General features: G+C 49.1%; 2 protein-coding genes across 4 annotated transcripts in view; one reads left to right on the top strand and one right to left on the bottom strand.

Moving 5' to 3' along the window:
* The window catches only part of RRAS2 (RAS related 2), a 68,915-nt gene extending 65,207 nt beyond the window's left edge, over positions 1 to 3,708 (top strand). For all 3 annotated transcript variants that reach the window (XM_087821747.1, XM_016225196.2, XM_016225198.2), the window contains exons 5-6: positions 248 to 366; positions 2,208 to 3,708. In XM_087821747.1, the coding sequence (XP_087677873.1) occupies positions 248 to 366; positions 2,208 to 2,295 (207 nt within the window). In that variant the 3' untranslated portion in view covers positions 2,296 to 3,708. The remainder of the gene's footprint in view (positions 1 to 247; positions 367 to 2,207) is intronic.
* Positions 3,709 to 6,848: 3,140 nt separating this feature from the next.
* Positions 6,849 to 21,236, bottom strand: part of SPON1 (spondin 1) — a 229,346-nt gene continuing 214,958 nt past the window's right edge. Inside the window, exons 8-16 of the mRNA XM_087821746.1 lie at positions 20,138 to 20,339; positions 19,008 to 19,148; positions 18,482 to 18,557; positions 17,324 to 17,506; positions 13,873 to 14,043; positions 13,628 to 13,795; positions 12,595 to 12,759; positions 11,295 to 11,555; positions 6,849 to 9,679 (exon numbers count right to left, since the gene is read on the bottom strand). Coding sequence (XP_087677872.1) covers positions 9,516 to 9,679; positions 11,295 to 11,555; positions 12,595 to 12,759; positions 13,628 to 13,795; positions 13,873 to 14,043; positions 17,324 to 17,506; positions 18,482 to 18,557; positions 19,008 to 19,148; positions 20,138 to 20,339 — 1,531 coding nt within the window. The 3' untranslated portion in view covers positions 6,849 to 9,515. The remainder of the gene's footprint in view (positions 9,680 to 11,294; positions 11,556 to 12,594; positions 12,760 to 13,627; positions 13,796 to 13,872; positions 14,044 to 17,323; positions 17,507 to 18,481; positions 18,558 to 19,007; positions 19,149 to 20,137; positions 20,340 to 21,236) is intronic.

Genomic DNA, 21,236 nt, shown 5'->3' with positions numbered 1-21,236 from the left:
TGGATGGAATTTGTCACTGTTGTATTGAATACTTTCCGAGTAATCGCTAGACTGAAGTTGTGCTCCTGTCACACGCGTGTTCTCCCGAGTTGTTCTGCAGAGCAGGGCTGCCCTGTGTGTCGAGCTGTGAAGCGTCTCGTGTCTGTGACGGACCAGCCTGGCCTGGGGGGATTATGCGTGGCCCAGGCCTAGGTGAGCCCGCCTGGTTGCTAATGCAGTGCCTCACACGCCACTCTCGGAATTCCAGGTGACGCAGGAGGAGGGGCAGCAGTTGGCACGACAGCTGAAGGTGACTTACATGGAGGCGTCCGCAAAGATTAGAATGAATGTAGATCAAGCTTTCCACGAACTTGTCCGAGTTATAAGGTAAGCAAAACACATTGTAGAAATTTGTTTTAATTTATCGGATTTGACAGGTGATCACACACTGTGCTCTTAGAAACCACAACCGGGAAGAAGCCCATTAAATGTTTTTAGTAAGAAAGGAGATTGTATGTAGAAGTCATTCTATTCTAGGGATGAATACATGTGGTGTGCTAAAAAGTTTAATTAAGTACGTGTAATATTCTAGGTACTTCATGCATATAAACCCTAATTTAATCATATTGAAGTGGAGAGTGCACTTCGGGATTTTTAAAAGAATCCATGCAACTTCCAAGGTGGAGGTGGTGTGAGGATAGTGATGACGGCCGCTGACGGCGGAGTAGTTCCTGCCAGGTGCTGGGCTAAGTGTTTTACATGTATTATTATATTAATCCTCACCACAACCCAGTAAGCTAAAAACACTCATTTATCCCCACTTTCAGATGAGGAGACAGGTACAGAGAAGGTAAATAACTTGTTCACAGTTTATTAAATGGCTGAACTGGGACTTGAGTCCACAGCTCTGATTCCCGAGCCCACGCTCTTAGCTCAGCTTCTTACCCAGCTTCTCCCAGCGGCGAGTAAGCCGAGTCAGAGATGCTGCGTCCCCTCAGGCCACCAAGTGTACTCTGCAGGCTACGAAAGTCCTGTTAGCCGGCCTGCAGGCCTGTGGGCCAGGTGGTGGTAATGGGCCCAGGAAGCTTGAGGTGGCGGGTGGGGTCTCCTGCAGTGACCGTACAGTTCCTGTGTGAGAAAGATTGAGTTGCTTTCCTGGGCAGGGCTTGATTTGGTTATTTTGAGTCAATGTCGGGCCCCCACTTCACCCTCTGCTCTCCAGGTCTGCTGGTTTCTCTGCTGGTTAGATAGGTGTGTGGAGTGCGCTCGTGTTAATTGTGTATCTAAGCTGACTTGCCATCTGAACTGTGGGCTTCTTGTAACTTTAACCCCTTGCCAGACTGTTCTCTTTAATGGGGGATGAGGTAAAGATTATAGGTGTGTTTTTTTGTTTTGTTTTTTTGTATTTATTTTAGTAGGTTGTTAAAAATCTGAGGGCTGTTATTTTTTAATGAATCTAGAGTCTGAATTTGTAAGATGAAAGAGTTCTGGAGATGGATGGTGGTGATAGTTGTATAATGTTGTGAATATATTTAAATGCCACTGAACTGGACACTTAAAAATGGTTAAGATGGTGAATTTTATGTTACGTGTATTTTAACACACAGAGATGAAGTTGTACTTCTTAAAAGAATTCTTCCCGCCTTTTTGGAATATTTTGTCTTTGAATTTGATCCTCAGAATCTATGTATGTCCATCCATCAATCAGGAACGAGGAGGGGGTGAGGGGGGCTTTTTAGTGCCAGGTACCGTTAGGCATTTAAATAACACAGTCTTTAATCATCACGGCAACTGTTTTATTAGTCCCTGCTAAAACATGGAGGTTCACAGGGGTCCAACTACTTGTCTAAGACTGACTGATAGCTGGTAAGTGGTAGAACATGGATAAGGACCGCATAGGTGATTTTCTGATGTACTCTAGCGCTGCATGTTTATTCTCAAGTATACCTTAGGGTCATGGAGTTTTAAATTGGGAAGGGAATTTAGAGGTACTGAGTTCAGCATCTCATCTAATTTAAGACTCACCCATTAATGAAGCTTGGACAGCCTGCTTATGCTGGTGTTGAAGCTTTGTGGGCGCCCCCACCCCAAGATCTGCTTTGGTTCCCTAGTTGAAATTTAACATTGAAAACTCTATGCGCGTACAGTAGACTTATCAAAAAATAACGTGCATTTGTAATAATATATTACCAAGAAGGCAACTACATGTAGATTTTTCTGTCTTACAGGAAGTTTCAGGAGCAGGAATGTCCTCCTTCACCAGAACCAACGCGGAAAGAAAAAGACAAGAAAGGCTGCCATTGTGTTATTTTCTGAGAATCCTTTGAGTCTTAGCTACCAACTGCCAGGAAAAGCCCTCACCTCTCCTCCTCTCCTTACGGTTTACGTCACGTTGGTACCTTTCTAGCCTTAGACAAATGATCACTGTGGTAGCCTTAGACCAAGAAGCTGGCTAACCCTTCCTGTGAAGCTAATCCTCTGGTCACTTCAAGACAGATTTAAAGGAAACACTAAGGCTGCTTCAAAGATTATCTGATTATTTTAAGAGATACATCTGTATAAACAGACACATTCTTTTTTAAGGGCTTACATTTTAATAGGGATGAATCAGATTTGGAACCTAAGCTGTTTGCCAAGCTGAAGTCATAGGTTTTGAAATAACTTTTAACTTCTGGAATCATATTGCCTACTGTTACTCTAAATAGAAACATAGGGAGTTTTTTTAAATGTGAATTTCTGCCTATCTCTAAAACTTTCGATGTCACCTTCAGTTACCTTAAATACACTGAATCGAATCCTCTCAAGTGAGACATCTCAGACCTTTACTGATGCTCCAGCCTTTGTTTTCCAGTGGCCAAAATGCCGAAATGCCGATTGTATTTATAGACTAAAAACTGCTTGGAAGCCTTTGTTGTTATTCCTGCTCTTAAAGATGGTAATATTCTGTGTGGCCAACATTTGGACTCATTCTGGACATAGGCATTTCACTGGTCTTGGTTTTCTAATTTTACTTTTTTCACAACCATGTTGAGAGTGAAAATAAAGAATTTATGTCTGTCTTCCTTTTTAAGTATTTCTGGATAAGGGGTTCAAAAAAAAAACTAAACCTGTTTTTGTTTGTAATATAAAATATGGAATTGATCTTTCCAGGGTCAGAGATGATTAATGTTTTTGCTATATACTTTTATACATTATTTTCTTATCAAACTAGTTAACAAGTATTTTTATATGTTTGTAAGCAACTATGCTTTCACAGCATACCTTGTGTATATGTAAAGATAAGTATTTAATTCTCACTGTTCACTTTTAACTGACAAAGAAAAAAAGTGAAAACTACAGGAACTGTGGTAGAACTTTACTTGCTGTTCTGGTCCTGGTTGTCCTGGCCCCTGGCCGGTCACGTAGCTACTCGAGAAACCTTCCCAGTAGCGTGCAACAGGATGAAGATCGGAAATCACTCGGAACATCCCTACTAGCTATTGACTGTATCAAGTTGTACATGTAAAACTTTAAATTGACAATTAGTATAACTGTGGATGGCTTCTGATTTTGTTTTTAATTCTGTGGATTGTGTTTAAACAATTCAAAAGTATGTCCCTGATTTTGAGATACTAAGTGGTATTGCACAGTTGTCACTTTATTGAACGTGTACAACAGTCCCGTGAGGTTTATAAAGCGTACCCTTGTATAGCTTCAGGTGCTGGAATTAAAATTGATCTGTTATCACAAGATGCTGCTTGATGACTTGTTATTTTGGTGGTTTCTTGAAGGAGTGTGTTGGGGGAACTCAGCACACTGAGCCTTTTTCCCCAGCGGCGCTTTTGGGGCCCGAGTCTGAGAATCTGTCTTGGCAGGTGGGTGAGCGCGAGGTGAGAGGCTTTCCTTCGCGATGCCTTGGATTTTCCTGAGCCAGTGCGCCGCGCAGGCTCCTGTCGCCCCGGTGAGGACCCCCGCGGGCCAGGAGGGGACGAGGCCCGAGCAGCCGGCCAGGCACACACGTTGATTGGAATGTTAACTAAAGTGGATGGTCCGTTAGATGCCGCATTGATCCCGTGGCTTCGGCACTGTAGCGCTGTGACACGTCCTTGTCAGTATTTGCCAAAAAAGTTGCTTCACTCAAGTGTCCCTCAGGTGTCCCAATGAGCCACTGTATCCTTTTGCTGTTGGCCTGGATGCCACGCCCTGAGAGCCCGACTACCTGCCCTAGCACCACACTGCCCCGTGCTTGCTCAGTGACGCTCACCACGGGATTGCTGGGTGTGTGTTGCCCGGCCTGCAGCTTGGTGTCGCCAGCTCTGAGGGCAGAGCCATGTCTGGCGTGTTTCCTGCTGCACCCGTGTTTTCTGGCATGCGTGGGAAAACCATTCGGTGAGTGAACAAGGAGCGTAGGCAGCCCTCCAGTGATGAAAATACGTGGTGATTATGCCGGTTACATTCGGGGTTAGGAGGCATTTGGGGATGGGGGCTGGAACTCAAAAGAAGAGGCTGACGCCCTGGCGGCTGTGGCTCAGTGCCCAGAGCACCGGCCCGCACACCAAAGGGTCTCAGGGCCAATTCCTGGTCAAGGGCATGTACCTGGGTTGCAGGTTCGATCCCCAGCCCCAGTCGGGGCCCGTGTGCGAGGCAACATCGATGTTTCTCTCTCTCCTCCCTCTACTCCCTAAAAATCAATGGACAAAATATCCTCAGGCGAGGATTAGCAACAACAGTGAAAAAAAGAGGCTAGGACTAGAAGGGCAGATTTGGAATTGACCTTTTTTGAGCTAACGATTGAAGAGTTGGGAGTGGATTGAAGTAGAAAGAGCATGTTTCAGGAGGAAGGTCCACGGGTAGAAATTTTGGGGAAAATGAGCATTGCGGGTAGAAGATTAAGAGGCAGCAAGAAGCCAAGAGGAACAGCCAGAACCTGGAGAAATCGCCAGGAGACTCACGGTTGAGGATGTCGGGGTGGTGGAAAGCCTGCAGGGACCAGGGAGTGAAAGGCAGCGGCGGTCACCCAGGCTGCTGAGACCCTGGGACTGGTCTTGGCCCTCTGGCCGTGAGAGCCAGGTTACAGGCGGCCGGGCCACTGGAGCGCGAGGAAGCGGAGGGAGCCAGCGCAGCTGTTCCCAGAAAGTCTGGCAAAATCGGGGCGGTGGGCACTTAACTTCAATCATGTTACAGGCGAAAGAAAAAGAGCCCGTGCAGGGCGCTTAATTGCAGCTAATGTAGGAACAGGGGCCTGCAGGTGGATAACTACCGGGACGATGCCGAGGCCTTGGGAAGACCCAGAAGCCGAGGCACCGCGTGGAGTGAGGGCGTAGCCCCCGCTTCCCTCACCGTCCGCAGTGAGGAGCTAGTTTTTGAAGTTTTTCGCCTTTACTCTTGTGGACTGATACCTCTGCTAAATGTGATAAACGAATTACTAGAAAAAGTCATCTCTTGCAAGTCGTGCAGTGTCGCATTGTTGTGAAACTTTCTAGGTGCTCGCTTTTGGCTTCTGCGCCTCCCTGCAGGTGGTGACCCACGGCTCGTGGGTGGCGCCAGGCTGCCGGAGTGGCGGAGCCGGGGTGCGGGTGTTTTTCACAGGTGACCCTGACTTTCCCGATAGGCTAGTAATTTCCAGGCTGGGATCGCGCAGTAGGCCCTGCGTGCCAATACTAGAAAAAAACTAGACACTCTACTTTTATAAACTCTTAGTATTGTAAAGGAGTCAGTAGATTGCAATAGGATGTTGGCCCTTTTCCCTTCTGCTAATACTTAAGATTATTTGAATAAAAGAGAACTCCTTAAACACATAACTGCTTAAAATATGAGCACCATTATCAGTCAGCTCTAAAGCCAGGAAGTAGTTAAGAACATAGTCTGAGTTTTCTGAAGAATTTAGAGCAACATGAGAAAATGTTAATGCATGCCAGCTGACATTAAGCATGGTAAGTGGAAAGCCTGAAACTGCATTTCGCTCCGATGATACCTGGGCCGAAGTATTGCATGTGGACTTCATTTGTCAGGAGATTTTCAGTTATTAGTGACAGGCATGCAGCTCAAGCCAGTGTGAACACAAAGTGGGCGCTTACTGGTTTGTAGAGAAGCGAGGGACTGGTGGGTAAAACTGGCTTTCCATGACTCATGTCAGGATAGCATCGGGACTTGCTCTCAAGATGAGAATTGGCTAAATTGTGGAGGTGGGATAGAGGGATCCTTTAGGGTAAGAAAGCCTGAGGCCACAAAAGGTCAGCTAACTGGCCCCAGGGCCACAGCAGAGTTGAACCCAGGTTCCCTTGCTTAACCCTCATAGGACTTCTGCCTCTGCCTGACTGTGTAAAACCTGAACCACAGGGTGTCTAAAGCAGGATGCCGTTATTTAAATCTGACATTTTAGTACAGACCTTTTTTCATAGATTTCAAAGCATTTAAAAGGAAGAATTATCTTCGTGCTCATTCGAATTCAGCTGCTATTTATAGTTTGTTAGAGCATCTCACTCATTTTCAAAAGGAACTATTTTCATTCATTCCTAACGTTGGGCAAAGTGAAGAACAAAATGAATCACTCTGTTATTAAAATTAGTGGTACCACATAACTAAATAGTGGAATGTCTGTGTCTTCCTTGATTCTATGTTGTATTTAGGGGTTAAACGGTACAGTCCTGGAGCACTTTATATTGAGCTCCTTTGAACTTGCCAGGACAGTGTGGGCTGTTTGTCAGGTCACAGGACTGCTTTGACATGGAGAATTCTTGCGTGTTGACATTTCATCCACGGACTTGACCTGGGCAAGTTTCATGTGAGAATGTGTATTGTTCCCTTACTTCCTGGAAGAAGTACACAGACTTGAGTATGCCTGAAACATGTTTAATAAACAAAGTTCAAATTAAAAACAGCACAAAACCTTTAATTTTTTCAATTTTGGGTCCGAAGAAGCCCAGGCTTTATTCTCATTTGCTACAACACTTTTCCTTCAAATAATGCATTGGCAAGGTGACAGGTGAGTGACCCAGTGTCTGGCTGGGGACTGTATCTCTGAACTTATTGTAATCTTAAAATGTGGATGTAAGTTGGAGTACAACTGGTTTGGCACTGGTAAAAATTTATACACAACAATTACAGCTGCTCTTTATATGGCAAGTTTTACTGGGTGTCTTACGATCTGTTTACTATCTCAAGTGCAAGTCCAAACAAATTTCATTTTTGTAGTAAAAAGTCTTTATTTCCAAAATGATTGGTTAGCCAGAAAAACTATAAACCACCTAACACAAGACTTTGGTAAAAAAGAGATTTGATGCTTCTTATAAATTTTCCCTTGTAAGCAAAAGAAATAACACGTAACAAGAAAGACAGTACCCATTCTCAGCCATTAACCAGTTTTAACTCTCCAAAATTAGGATTAAAGATGCACCCAACAGGAACCAAATAAGAACATGAGACACTAGGGAGGCTTGTCCTTAGAGTTACTTAGGAATCACTACCGTAAGGAACTTCGATTTTCATGGGTAGGGAGTAAGTATACCTCTAGATAGCTGAGAGTAATGTTGCCAAAGTGGGCAGATGCTCTATCAACTTGTTTTGGTCCTAGTAGAAAATTAAACCTCTTATTTCTTTATATTATGTTCCTTTGTGTGGGGAGAAAGAGGTTTATTTAAGGGCTGCAACAATAATGTTGGAAACAAAGCTCCAGGAACTTAAGAGATAGGGTAAATGTGGCCCCTCCAGAATGAGGGAGCAAAACCTGCATCTTTTCTATTTTTTTATATATCTTTATTGATTTCAGAGAGAGGAAAGGAGAGGGAGAGGGAGATAGAAACACCCATGATGAGAGAGTCATTGGGGATCGGGCCCGCAACCCGGGCATGTGCCTTGACCGGGAATCGAACCTCGATCTCCTGGGTCCTAGGTCGATGCTCAGCCGCTGAGCCACGCCCGGCCGGGCAAAAACCTGCATCTTTAGCTGAACGTGACTGGGGGATAACAGTTGTAAACAGACCCAAGCTTCTGAACACTTAATTTGTGTAAAAACACAAAAGACAGACCCAAATGGGTTTTTTATTGAACAATCTCTTCTTGGGTTAAAGAAAAAAATACAGATTCAGGGCTGTAGCATATATATGTTGTGTTTGGAAATATCCTGATGTGTTTAATGCAGATTCTTAAAATAGTGTATCCAAAGCATTGTATGCGTCTCATCCATGATACATATTTGGATTAAGCATAATGAAAAACCTGCAACAGAAACGAAACTAATTTTAACGATAAATGAATGAGTAAAAACTGCTGGACTCAACTCAGTAAAATGTCCTTTTACACTAATCCTTGGCAGTCAGTCTCCCTGACTTTGGTTGGCTTATGAGTGCTGGGAGGGGATGGAAAACCACGGCCTTCCCTACGGATTTGTCGAGGACCAGAGTCCTAGGGTGGAGAGCTGACCTAGGTTTGACTTCCCTCCAGATTTTAGAGCCCAACTTGATTCTGTCATACTTTTCTCCCTACATTTCTATCTTTCTTCTGAAGGTCTTTGCAACACCTTTTCTTTCTGCAAAAGAAAGAAAAGCTCTTTCTACATGTAAAATTTAATGACTAAAACCCCTTTTAAAGTACAGAGAGCATTTTTGTTGAAGGAACGGCTTGGTGGGCTGCGGGGAGACTTAGCAAAATGTTTGTATGAGTGAAAAATGTTAGAACTGGTCTGAAAACTGAACAAGTCTTGATGTGCGTTGGAAGATTTTAAAAGCTCAGGTTGGGGACTGCTAGCGAGGCCACATTTGCTGCGTTGGCCTTGGTTCTACTGAGGACCTAGTATGGGAAACTTCATAAGGCTGGCTTCCTAGGAGAATCATGGCAAAAAACAAAAGACAACCACCCCCAAACAAGGGAAAAATCCTCTCTAGACTCAGTTACCTTTGCATCAGGGGTAGGAACTGGCAACCTTACATTCAAATGAAGCAGCCATCATTTCCTCTGGGGTGTCAGGAACCAGTGTTAGGAGGAGAGAGACACGTATTCAGAATTTCTCAGTGAAAGAAGAAAGACACCCAACATCAATGCCCCTCCGCACGCCTACCAGCTGTTCCCCCCAGGCACTGATGAGCGAGGAGACAGGGACCCGCAGCTCCACTAAGTGAAAACACGTGAGCAAAAGCTGCCTGCGAGAGGGCAGCCGAACATGAGAGAGGGAATCTCTCCCCGAGCGCGGGGCTTGTCTCCTGCGGCCCCCGGGGCCCAGGCACGGAGTAGTTTCCCGACAGCTGCCCCTCCGGGGGGCCGGGTCTCTGCCCTGCGCCCGGTGGGTGCACCTTGCCACTTGGTGCGGGGTGGCGGGCGTGACCCACGCCTGTGCTGGAGCAGGGCCGGCTGAGGAGGAGGGAGCCCTGCTCAGCCTGTGCCCACCAAGAAGTGTACAGAAGAGATGTCCCTGGCATCCCCAAGACTACTGGGCGAATGACACTGAAGAAATGAAAACTAGCATACGCGGTTGAAACTGCCTTAAACAAACAAGCAAGCAAACGATCCAGCCACTGGTGACTCTGGCACCTAGAGCGCGGCCCCAGACACTCGGACGCCTGCTAACAAGGGTGAACGTTGCAGGCTCTGATCTCCTTCTTGTCCTTGCAGCTGGTGAACTGGGAGCTCTTGAACCTCCTCTTGACGGTCATGTAGCGCTCCTGAATCCCGCCTCCGCACATTTTCACGCACTCTGACCAGGCCGTCCACGGGCGCATCCTGCAGCCTGAAGGCACGGGAAGCCTGGTTAGGCCGGCGGACCGGGACAGGACAGGGGCGCCAAACTCTAGCAAACAACTGTCCCATCTAGTTGTCTGGGCTTCTCCTCTGCTCTTGTGTGTAATGAGTTGTTGAATTAGCTAATGCTTAGAGTCCTTCTTAGGGACAGGCCGCAAATACTTGGCAGCTCTGCCCACCCCGGGGCTGTTTCTCCACCTCTTGAATCTGGGCTTGATTATATAACTTGCTTTGGCTAATGGGACAGGAGCAAACATGGCTTGAAAAGCTGCTGGGGACCCTTCCACCACCGTGTAAGAAAGCCTGGCGAGACAGATGGAAAGATCATGTGGAGAGGCCCCAGCCACCCTATCTGAGGCCCCAGAAATGCAGGCGAGGCCAGTGTAGACCTTCCAGCCCCAGCTGAGCCAGCCCAAGTCACTGAGCCACAGAACCATGCTCATAAATGACTGTTTAAATAGTTACTGTTTGGGGTGGTTTGTGAATGCAGCAACTACTCAAGTTGCAATTAGCTACTTTCTCTTACACTTGCTCCCCAAGTACTGTACTTAGCTTCCCAAATACTAAGTAAACTCTGAAGTATTATTTTTCTTACATAAACGTGCCCTCCCTGACCCCCAGATATTAGATCTTAAAAAAGAAAGTTTCCTTGGTGCTCTACATAGGGTTCCTTTGTAGAACCGGTCACGTTTATGATCATTCAATACTATGCTAAGTTTCATGGAGGGGAAGACCATAGTGACTGCCTGGCGCACAGTGGGGCTTAAGTGAGTGTTGACTGGTCAGCTGACTACCATGTGCGACAGACAACATTTTGGTATGTGAACAGCTTGCTATCGGAGAGATCAGGGACTGCCATGCTCCTCCTATGTGCATTTCTCACCGCCCTACGTGGATGCCTTTAGGAAGGGAGAAGAAAAGGGTAATTTGAGCTGTGCTTTTAAAAACAGTCAAATTCAACATACCCTTAACCTTCGCGTTTATGCCTGCACCTTCCTCACCCGCTCTAGGGAGTCCAGACACCGTCCATTGGCCTGGACCCAGGACTGAGCCAGGGATGCTCCAACTCACTGCTTCATGAATTTGCCTGCGGTTTGCAGCTGTGGCTGGGACCAGCTTATTCAGCAGTGATGCCTCAGGCGGGGAGTTTTTTAAGTCCTGAAACTCCGTCAAGTTATGCTGGAGGAGGGGAGCACATAATCTCTCTTCTGGGCTACAAACTAAACTTACTAACTGGCCTCTATGCCTCTGTTTTGCCTCCTCCAAAGCCCTCAACATGTCTGTGAAAGTCACTCTTTTGCTTAAAACCTTCACTTGCAGAACCAAGTCTCAGATCCTCAGCAGGCCACTAGACCTCAAAGGTCTGGTCCCCACCACTCTACCTGGTTTCCTGCCTATCCCCTTGTTCTCTGCTCCATCTGCACCCCATTTTTTGCTTGAACATACCACGTTCTTCGGTATCTCTGTGCCTTTGCAATTACTATTCCTGCTGCTTGGGATGCCCTTCTCTAACCGGCAAACTCCTACAAGCTCTTCAGGACCTCCTCTAATCGCCCCCGTTTTGACATCTCCCTGAACCCCAGCCTCACACGGGGGCGCCGTACCCGGGAACTGCTCCCCGTCCGACTCTTCCCTCAGCTGCTCGCTCCTCCGGCTCTCCCGGGCCTCCCTCCAGCGCAGCTTCTGGATGGATGGGTTTCGGCATTTCCGGACGCGGCACTTTTTCCGCTGCACCGTCTCTGGGCAGGGTGCGCCTCCAAACTGAGGCTCCATCTGGATCATCCGGGTTCGAATCATGTGGCCTTTCCCGCAGGACTTGTTACATTCCGACCACTGGGACCACTCGCTGAGCTCACAGTCGATGGCTGGCAAGACACAGATGGGCACGAGTGTATCTCATGTCTGAGACAGGGTACGGTCACTTATACTCTCCTTTGAACATCTCAACACAAGCCTATGAGAAGGTAGAGCAAGGGCTGTTGTCCCATTTCACAGAATGAGAAACCGAGGCTCTGAGAGGCAGATTGACTTCATCCAGCCCACAAGGTTGGTAAGTGGGAGAGGCAGGATTGGTGCCCAGCTCATATCCCACGTTCTATGGCCTCTGTGAGTCAAGGAGGCTTTGGGGGGACTGTGCAGATGTGTTCAGAGCCTCCTGCCTTGCTCTGTGAGCTTCTGGAATAGATCTGAATCTGGGCAAGCAGCCTGAGTAATAAGGGAGAGGGAGCATGAAAGACTGCAAGTGCGTTTCAGAGGAAGCCAAAAAGATCCTAGCCAAGTGAGTCTGACTTTCCAACACCTAAAAGAGAAGCTCTCTTGGAACATGAGCCAGAAACACAGGTTCTCTCCCCATGGAGATTAGTCCCGATGTAATACATGCAGCTGATCACAGAGATTTGGGAGGAGATGGGGGTGGGCAGTGAGAGTTTGAGAGCTTGGCTTGTTTTCCTGCCGGCTGGCTTTATCAAGGCTGCAAGGGTACAGGAGTCACTGAGTCAATGTCTCCCCTCTAGTCATGGATAAATAAAATGGTCAGAGGGGGGAGGAATACATTAAAAAGCTCAGAAAATCCATTGGTTAGACGCCGCTAATTGGGGATGGGGGTGGGTGGGAGGGAAAGCACTGAGAAGTAAGGTTACAGAGCCTTGTTCGAAGTGTTTTTCATCGAAGTCTCCTGTTTAGACTCCTTAGCAACTTGCAGCTTGTGTGCTTTGTGGATGGTAGAGGGATCCTCATTATGAATGAGGAGATTGAGAGTTTAAGTTACTTTGCTAAGACAGAGGTCCAAATCCATGCTCTTCCTCCCTCCCCAGCAAATGGTTGGTCATTATGACCTGAGTGTGACCCCGCACAGGGCTGGTTAAAAGAGGACAGTGGTGGGTTTTCCGGAGCTCCAGGACTTACGGCATTCGGGCAGCATGCACTTCTCCACCTGCTCCAGCTCCTCATTGCAGTCCCCGAGCTCGGCCAGAGACTTGAGCATCCGCTGGCGGGTCCGCATGCCCTTCCCACAGGTCACACTGCAGTCACTCCACTCAGACCATGGGGACAGCAAGCATGGGATGGTGTCTAGGCCGAGAACCAGATTTGCCACTAAGAGTAAGCCCCCTTTGCTTTCTTTGACCTCGGTGCCCCCCACCCCCTGTTTTGCACTCTGGCCCCTGGAGTAAAGTGAAGTTGGCTGATGGGTTCAGATACGTGAGTAAAACCCCATGGGGCAAGAAGCGGCTCAGCGGACTACTGCTCTTCTTGTCACTCTCCTGCAACTCCTCTGGCCCTGCTGGAGGCTGACATGACATCACGTGACAGTGAACACACAAGTTATATGAATACATAAGTCCCCACTTGAAACACCACTAAGGGTCTGACTAGGGTCTGACTAGAGACAGAAACATCCCACACACCCCAGGAACCGTACACTAAAAGATCGACACACTGCATTTTTGAGCACGTGCTGAAACCCCTAGAATGTGTATGTGCTGTGTGCATGTGTACATACGTGTACTGATGTGTGAGCCCCTGTGCATCTGTGCACAGAGCAGGGTTTATAATGCTTTACGGGGCCAGGCAAATTCAACGTAAAGGAGTGGGGAGGCCTAGGACGACTGGGGGAATGTACATCCCATCTAAATGTATTATTACCCTCACAAAGACACTCTGGGGTCCTCTAAACATAGGTGCAGGTGAATTCTATCCAGAAGTCACCAATTTGCCACCCCAGCATTGCTCAGAATGTCCTTCAAGGAAGCCAGTCCCTCTGGGTCTGGTTGATGTCCACACAGCTATGGCTCTCATCTTGATCCCAGCAGCACCCTGCAAGGACGGTGAACCACATTTCCCCCTGCACCTGCCCAATGTCTGACCTTGCCGGAGGTGGTCCTCCATACGGTCCCTGTCCCTGTCCCCGTGCCCTCCCCAGCCTCCCGCGCCCACTCACGGCACTCCGGCATCATGCACTTCTCCGCCTGAGAAGTCTCCGCCTTGCACATGGAGCCGTCAGCCGGGCCCATCTTGACCATGCGGTGCCGCTTCTTCATGCCCATCCCGCAGGTGGCACTGCACTCGTCCCACTCGCCCCACTCGGTCATCAGGCAGCTGCTGGGAGCTGGGGAGTCCCGCGACCTCGGAGTCACCTCGGCTGCCTGGGAGCCCCGAGCCCCCCCCGCCCGGCGCCCCACTCACAGCACTCCTCGTTGACCGTGCACTTCTCTGTCTCCTCGGTGGGCACCGTGCACACGGAGCCGTCCTCGGGGAACTGCTTCACGTACCGCTCTCGGGACCGCGTGCCCACGCCGCAGGAGATGCTGCAGGGCGACCAGGTGATCCACTCGGACATGGTGCAGGTGGAACCATCTGCAACACACGGAGCGGTCCCTGCAGCCCGAGCGCCGCGCCGGGCGCGACCCGGGCACCCTGCTCAAGGCAGGAATCGAGAAGGAACCGCCTGCTTTTCAAGGGAAGCTGGGCAGCTGGGGGTATAAGGGGGCACACGAGATAGACATTTGTATACCAGGAACTTCTCTAAGAGGAAATGAAATGCCCTTTTCCAGGTCATAGGGCACCAGTAAGGTTACTCCTTACCCCACAGTAATACACAGGAAAGACACTTGGATGGCTAGGAGGGAGCTTTATGCACATAATGCATGTGCGATAAAATATAATTTGATCTACACATAATTTAAGTCATAATCCACTTGCATGGTCTAGGATGTACCACACATTTAAGACCGTTGAATAAAATTTAAGATTCACTTCCTCAGTCACTGCACATTTTTGGTGCTGACTAGGCCCGAGGCTACCACGCTGGACAGTGCAGGTTGGAACGTCTCCATTGCGACAGAAAGCCCAGCGCGTCGAGACACTGCGTAAGCTCTTTCTCAGAGGAACCTGAGACTGGTTATTGTCTAGAGCTGCCACTTCCCGGTCTAGAAAAATAGATGAGAATTTTATTCCTGAGGGTAGAGAGCATGACTGGCCTTGGGATGTAGGGACCTGAGGGCTGATTTGTACCCAAAGAGCAGATTAGACTAAGTGGCCATAGGTGTCTCAATGCCTCGGCGGAGGTTGGTAACAAAGAAGAGAAGACCCCAGCTGCTAATGGGGAGCAAACGGTGGGTGGGGAGTAGGGAGAGAATGTCTGTGTGTCAGGAGGGGGGACACAGGGGACGAATGAGGGAGGCAATATAGCTAGCCTTCTGTGTGGATATCCTGGACCACATACGGCTCTGCTCCCGTGGGTGGGTGTGAGCAAAGGCGAGGGTCATCTAGGAGACACTCAGGATGTTGATGAAAAAGATAACTGAACCTCTCAGCATGGCCTGTGGTCCTGGTTCCAAGGTGGTGGTGGTGTTGGAAACACGTGTGTGTGTGTGCGTGTGCATGTGTGCACATGCATGTGTGTGTGCGTGCTTGCTTAAAAGTGAAGAGGAAAATGAAGTCACCTATCTGCCATTTATCCATTTATTCATGTCAATGAAGACACTGAATGCTTAGTGGTGTGCTCCGAGGTTAAAAAGATGTGTAAGTTATGGATCTTGTTCTACTCCAGGGATGAGAGAGAGAGAGAGGGAGAGAGAGAGAGAAACTGACAATAATCTCAGGTATTGAAAATATGACGACAGAGGTAAGCCCAGGAAACTGGGGAACACTGAAGAGGGGGAAAAGTCACTCCTTCTGGGAGTTCTGGGGAAGACTGCCCACAGAAGGGCACATTTGAGTGAACTTTGTTGGGTAATGGATATTTGCATTTAAGGTCAAGGGAACAGCTTCTGCAAACACCCCTGCAGAGAGCGTATATGTGGGTGGTGTTGGGAGATGAAGCTAGGAAGGACGGCCGAAGTCAGAGTGTGAGGCCAGCCTGCACAGGCCCAGGGGCTGTCACCTGCACAGGTGTGGCGCCTACACATTGTTACCTAACCTTTGGACAGTGAAGCTACACAATGCTGGCGGTGCAGCAATAAGTCACAGCTGGAACCCATGTGTTAGACGCAGGGACAAAGCTAAGTAAAGGAACATGTACAACCAAATAAGATAATTATGTTCCAGTGTGATATGGTTGGAGGTACAGGGCTTGACAAGCCGCGGTTCAGGCTTCCCGTAACCTGGCAAGACAGTGCCCGGAGCGGGAGGCATGCAGTCCCCACCAACCCGAGACGAAGAGGTTGGAGTCGAGAGGCTCCACTCTTGAGGTGTCCCCCGCACAGATGTCCGTGGGTGCCTTGACTAACCATGTGTTTTTCAGTATTGCGATATAATGTAAATTGCTCTGGATGAGTGTCAGGGTGCTCACCAGGCCTCCACCTTGGTTCCCTGCAGAACTGTTTTCCCAGTAAACTAAACTGAGGAGTTTGCGCACAGGCAATAAGAAGCCGCAGATTTTTCAGCTGGGGAGTGACATGATCAGATCTTTGCTTGCAAAGGATCCTTCTAGTGGTGCCCTGGAAGTGGACAGAGATGGCAAGGCCTGGGATAAAGGGCTGGCTCAGATAATTAGGAAAAATCTCTATGACGTGGTTGCCACAATAAAATGTACACTCACGCTGTCATATAATGACTTCTGAGTATCTGAAGGGGCCTTTGCTTCTTTCCTATTCTAAATGCTCCCCAAAATAACCAAGTGCAGAAAGAAACCTGATGTGGGCACAAGAGACCTTTGACTTTGGGTCGGGTAGCTTCTGGGGAGCATGGACCCCGGCTACAAAAATCAGCCATATTTGCAGAAATAGAAAAGTATATCTTAAAATTCACTCCCCTCTGAAGTGTCTTATCATGGGCACAGTTAACAGAAAACTACTGTGGCAGTGCAGCCAAGAGACTGTCCCCCAGGAAGAGCCAGAGAGTGAATGACCGGTAGTGGGTAAGCTTTCTTCAACTATCCTCAGCTAGGAAGTGGTTTTCTTCCTGCTACATACCAGCTCAGCCTAGACATCCCTTCCCATTGCCTCGCTGCACCTCTGAGACAGTGAAATCACGGAGTACAGAGTATAGAGAGAGGAGTCATGCCCTGGAAAGCAGGCAGCTGACCTTTGCCCAGCAATCAGCTTAGCACCATCTGGAAGCCTGAGCAGTCATGACATGTGGTGCAAGCTCGCGGTTCAAGCCTGACCTTTGAGCAGTTGCAGGAGACACCAGGAGGATTCCTGCCATCAGCCTCCAGGCCCTGACACAAGGAAGTGAGTGCTCTATCCTAGGCTCAGGCAGGACTCAAGAGGGTCCAGGCACGGAATCAGGGCCAGGCATCTAGATTCAGTCTTGCCCAACCTGTTCATCTGCTTCTAGAAAAGAGGCTGGAGTTAAGGCCCAGAGGCAGGCTGCTTGTTATTTGTTATTTGTCCTGAGATGTTTGCTAGCTCATCAGTAACTTGTGTGTATTTTCTTTTGTGGCTGGGGAAGGAGGCTGGTGGTCAGTCAACCTCAAGAATTCTTTTGATGTCATCAGATGTATTCTGTGTTGAGTCCCGGAGACACTGTTGGAGATGGGGGACCGCCCTAGGTGGACCCCACTGACGACTACAGTCAGGGTCCCGGTGGCCCGCTAGGGACTCAGCCAGGTCAGAGGGACCAACGTCACCAGGCAGAGCTGTCCCCGCCTGAGCTTCTGCCGGCCGCTCGCTGCCCCGGGCTGTCTCCTCACCTTCATCGCTGCAGCCGGGGCCCATGCAGGGCTGGAAGTCTTGGGTGTCGGGGCAGGGGACACTGAGGTCCAGCTGCGCCTTCAGCATCCGCTGCCGCATCCTTTTGCCTTTGTCGCAGGTGGAGGAGCTGCAGGCGGACCACGGGGACCAGTTGGAGTAGATGCAGGTTTCAGGGGTGTCATCTGGGAAGAGTACATGACAGGTTTTCCCTGGGAACCTGTGGCCACTGGGACCAGCCCTCTCCCTTCCTTTAGGGACAAGAAAATCCCTGCATCCTGAGCAGCCTCTGTGAGCCTGGTACTCCTGGGAGGGAAGCAAGCCAGTCCCTTCCCTTTATATTTTAGCATTCCACTAATAAGTATCTAAACAACCTACTAATAAGTAAAGATTCTCTTTTTATCCCTTCCCCTCAACACACGAACATCTTTTAATTTCCAGTCCCTCGCCTGCAGACCTGCTCCCGCGCAGGCGTGGGCATACCACAGGCACTCTGGGGGCACACAGGGGTTTCTGTGTTGCTGCGCCATCTTCCCAGCGATCATGGTCCATGTGCAGGTGTCAGGATAGGATGAGAGCAGCCAGTGTTCGGTGCGTGCTTGTTATGTGCCAGCGTCATTCTAAGAACCACACGTGCTTTACCCTATTCGAGACTTTATGAGCTGAGCTCTGTTATTATCCCCATTTCACAGGTGGGGACGCCACGATAGACAGGTGAGCTTCTTGCCCAAGGCCACAGAACGAGAGCCCAGATTGCGTGGCTCCAGCTCCCATGAGAAAACTTGAGCCGAGGCCACAGCTCTGCCACTCCCTCCTGACCGTAGGATCTGGGCCTCTCTCTTCTTGCTGGCCAAGTGGACTCATCCACGTCTGCCTCACAGGCCAGCGCGAGAATCAAAGCAGAGAGGGACCTGAACACTGCGAGGTCTATGCAAGTGCCACTTACGTGATCATTTTAAAGGCCGGGTACTGCGAGTGCATAATCCAGCGTCACACCTTCACCAATTCCCTGGATCTGTGAGCCTAGTCTAAGCCTTGCTCTGGATTATATCTCTCAAGTCAAAGGGTATAATATATTTGTGGCTTTTAAAACCTGTTAGCAAATTGCTTTCCCAGTGCCAATTTAGGTTGCCACCGGCAACAAAGGGAAACAGCAGTACCTTCGTCTTTCTCTTCCGGAGCCAGGTCTGCTACAATATCATCCACGTTGTCCGGTACAATATTGCACTGCTCCCCCTGCAAGAGGAGAAAGACTCGGGGCTCATGTGAAAGAACGGAACGGGCGGGGGAAAGGTGAGGGAAGATGTAAAATGCAACGCCCACCCTGGTGTACAAGGCGGAGTTCTGGGCCGGCATTTACAATCTGACTGAAAGAGAAACGGCAATGAAGTCACAGCTTCCAATTCCTGACCCGTGGCAGACATTAGTAATTGATTGTGAAGCTCATGATGAGACCCATCTGCCTGGATCAAATCATTCAGTTCAGCATCACACCCTATTATTATGTTTGTTTTGCTCATTTATAGCTCATTTATGAATAGTTTGTATACTAGAAACCTTGGGAGGCCCAGGAATTCTACATCCCGGAATATGCCAGGGACCCCATGGTTCCAGAGCAGAAAGGGGGGGCAGGCTCCTTGTACCCCAGGTGGGAAAGGTCAACGCCAGGGTGAACTCTAATCGTACCTTCCGGGCGATTCTCTCGATGACAACTCTGGCTACTTGAGTGATGGACCCACCCTCTGGATCGTAAAATGGACTCTGAGGATGGTCCAGGCTGGTCAGGGGCCGGATTTTCTCCTGGGGAATTGTGGGCTTGTTGGGTGACTGCAGTGGGGAAAAAAAACATACAAAGAGTGGGAAATAGAACTGGTTAAAATACCACACAAAACCAATTTGTTTGTTTGTTTGCAAAAGCAATTTGATTGTAATATGATCAGAACAAAAGCTTTGATAGGAATTTAACAAGCATAACTCCTATTTATATTATGGAATTCTATTCATGCCCGTGCTGTGTATGGCCCTTTGCCGATCTATACTTTCAGATTCTCCCACATACATGGTGGGATTATGCCCAGGTGAGGAAGCCAAACTTCAGAGAGGCCACCCCAGCTCGGAAATGGCCGAGAGGGTTGGCCTGAATCCAGAGCTCTTCCTACTAGACCCAGTGCTGGCAAACTGTTGTCTGAAGAGGATCAGATGGTAGATATTTTAGGCTTTGTGGGCCAAACTGTGTCTGTCTCAAGGACTCAACTCAGCTGTTACAGGGAGAAAGCAGCCCCAGACCACATGTAACCAAATATGTGAGGCTGGGTTTGAAAATTTTATTTTCAAATTAGGTGGCAGACCAGATTTGTCCCACAAACCATAGTCACCATCATCTGTTCTAGATTGTTCTACCACTGGTTTTCTGAAGGCTCCAGATTTTTATGTTGTCGGTGTATTGACCATATCTGAGAAATACTGACATTCAGGAGGGATTCTGAACTCCTCAGCCTGGCTGTCCAGAGACCTTTGGAATACAGCCCGGCCCCCTCTTTCCCTCTCCCCCGACCCCCTTCCACCTGTGCAGTGCCTTTTCCCTGCTGTTCCTCTGCTTACCTATGAGCGGCTCTTTAGCAGATTCCTCTCCTTGGCCTGACCAGCTGCACGGACACTTTCCAGAGTCCAAATCAGATTGTGTGCGAGTACGTGGTGACGAGACCATGGTGGCCTCCCCTGCCACACTGAGTTCATCTAGGACACAGCCTGGGCCAGATTCACCCAGAACAGGGCTGGCCACGGTCTGTCACTCACCACTCCAGGCAAACACCTACCTCGTAGGTGACCCCGCTGTCAGTGCCTGCATCCCAAGGAATCAGGTCCTGCACCACCTTTTGCACCCAGCCACATTCCTTGGTGCACAGGTCCTCTGCAGACAGGCCCACGTTCCAGTCGGGGCTGGGGCCCATCATGGTCAGGAAGGACATTAGGTGGCGTGTCCTGTCCACGGAAAATTCAGCCGAGGGTGCTGCTCTCCTGGAAACCAAACACAGAGGCCACTGCATTAGGGACTCCAGGGGGGCACACTCTGAGGGACACCTGGCCAGCCCATGTAAAGGATGAGAAGCCCAGAAGGAAGGCGGGCTCTCGGTCGCCCACTGCCTTTGGCCGTGAGTGGTTTACACCCTTCCCTCTCCTGGGTCCATCCACTGGCCACATGGAGAGAGAACCATGTGCTCCCCTCCTATCCACATCCTTCTAATGTGTACACAGCACTTACTATTATTTTCTACTTTCTTATTTACTTGTTTAGCTGTTTACTGACTGGGAAAGCAGGGCTTTTGCCTGCCTTCTTCAGGGCTTTATTTCCAGTTCCTGTAACGGTTGTGCCTGGCGTGGAGTAGACGCTCCAGTGTTTCTGAATAATTGAAGGAACAGATACTTTGTGCTGCTTGTGGGCCCAGCTGTGTTGGATGCGAGATGAACTTTCCAAATGAAAACTGGCAAGCAATGCCCCAAGCGCTTCCTCATACATTCTCATTGAGTCCTCGGAACAGGGTAACGGACTCCAGCTCATGAATGTGGAAACTGAGGCTCAGGAGGGTTATTAACTTGTCCAGAGTCACAGAGTGGAGTGGTAGGATGGAGACCGCAACCCAAGTCCGTATTCGGTCAACGTCAGTACTCTTTTCACCACCAGTTTCCAGGTCCCCCGCCCTGCCCCTCTCACGGTGCTGGGATCCAAGTCAGGTCCTGCTTCCTCCGTTGCCCTCAGGTTGCCTATAGCATCCGACTCACAGCCATTCCCTCCAGCCGAGAGCAGGGACCCAGCCGTAGAGCCAGACACCTCTGGCTGGCGACCCCTGAGCTACGAGAGGTGGTTCTTCAACCTGCCTCCTCGAGTCGCTGAGAAGAGGTCCTGGGAGTGGCCAG

The sequence above is a fragment of the Miniopterus natalensis genome, chromosome 11, assembly GCF_054644295.1.
Source record: "Miniopterus natalensis isolate mMinNat1 chromosome 11, mMinNat1.hap1, whole genome shotgun sequence".
NCBI lineage: Eukaryota > Metazoa > Chordata > Mammalia > Chiroptera > Miniopteridae > Miniopterus > Miniopterus natalensis.
The sequence above is the reverse complement of the archived record's forward strand: the minus strand, read 5'-3'. Positions and strand labels throughout refer to the sequence as shown.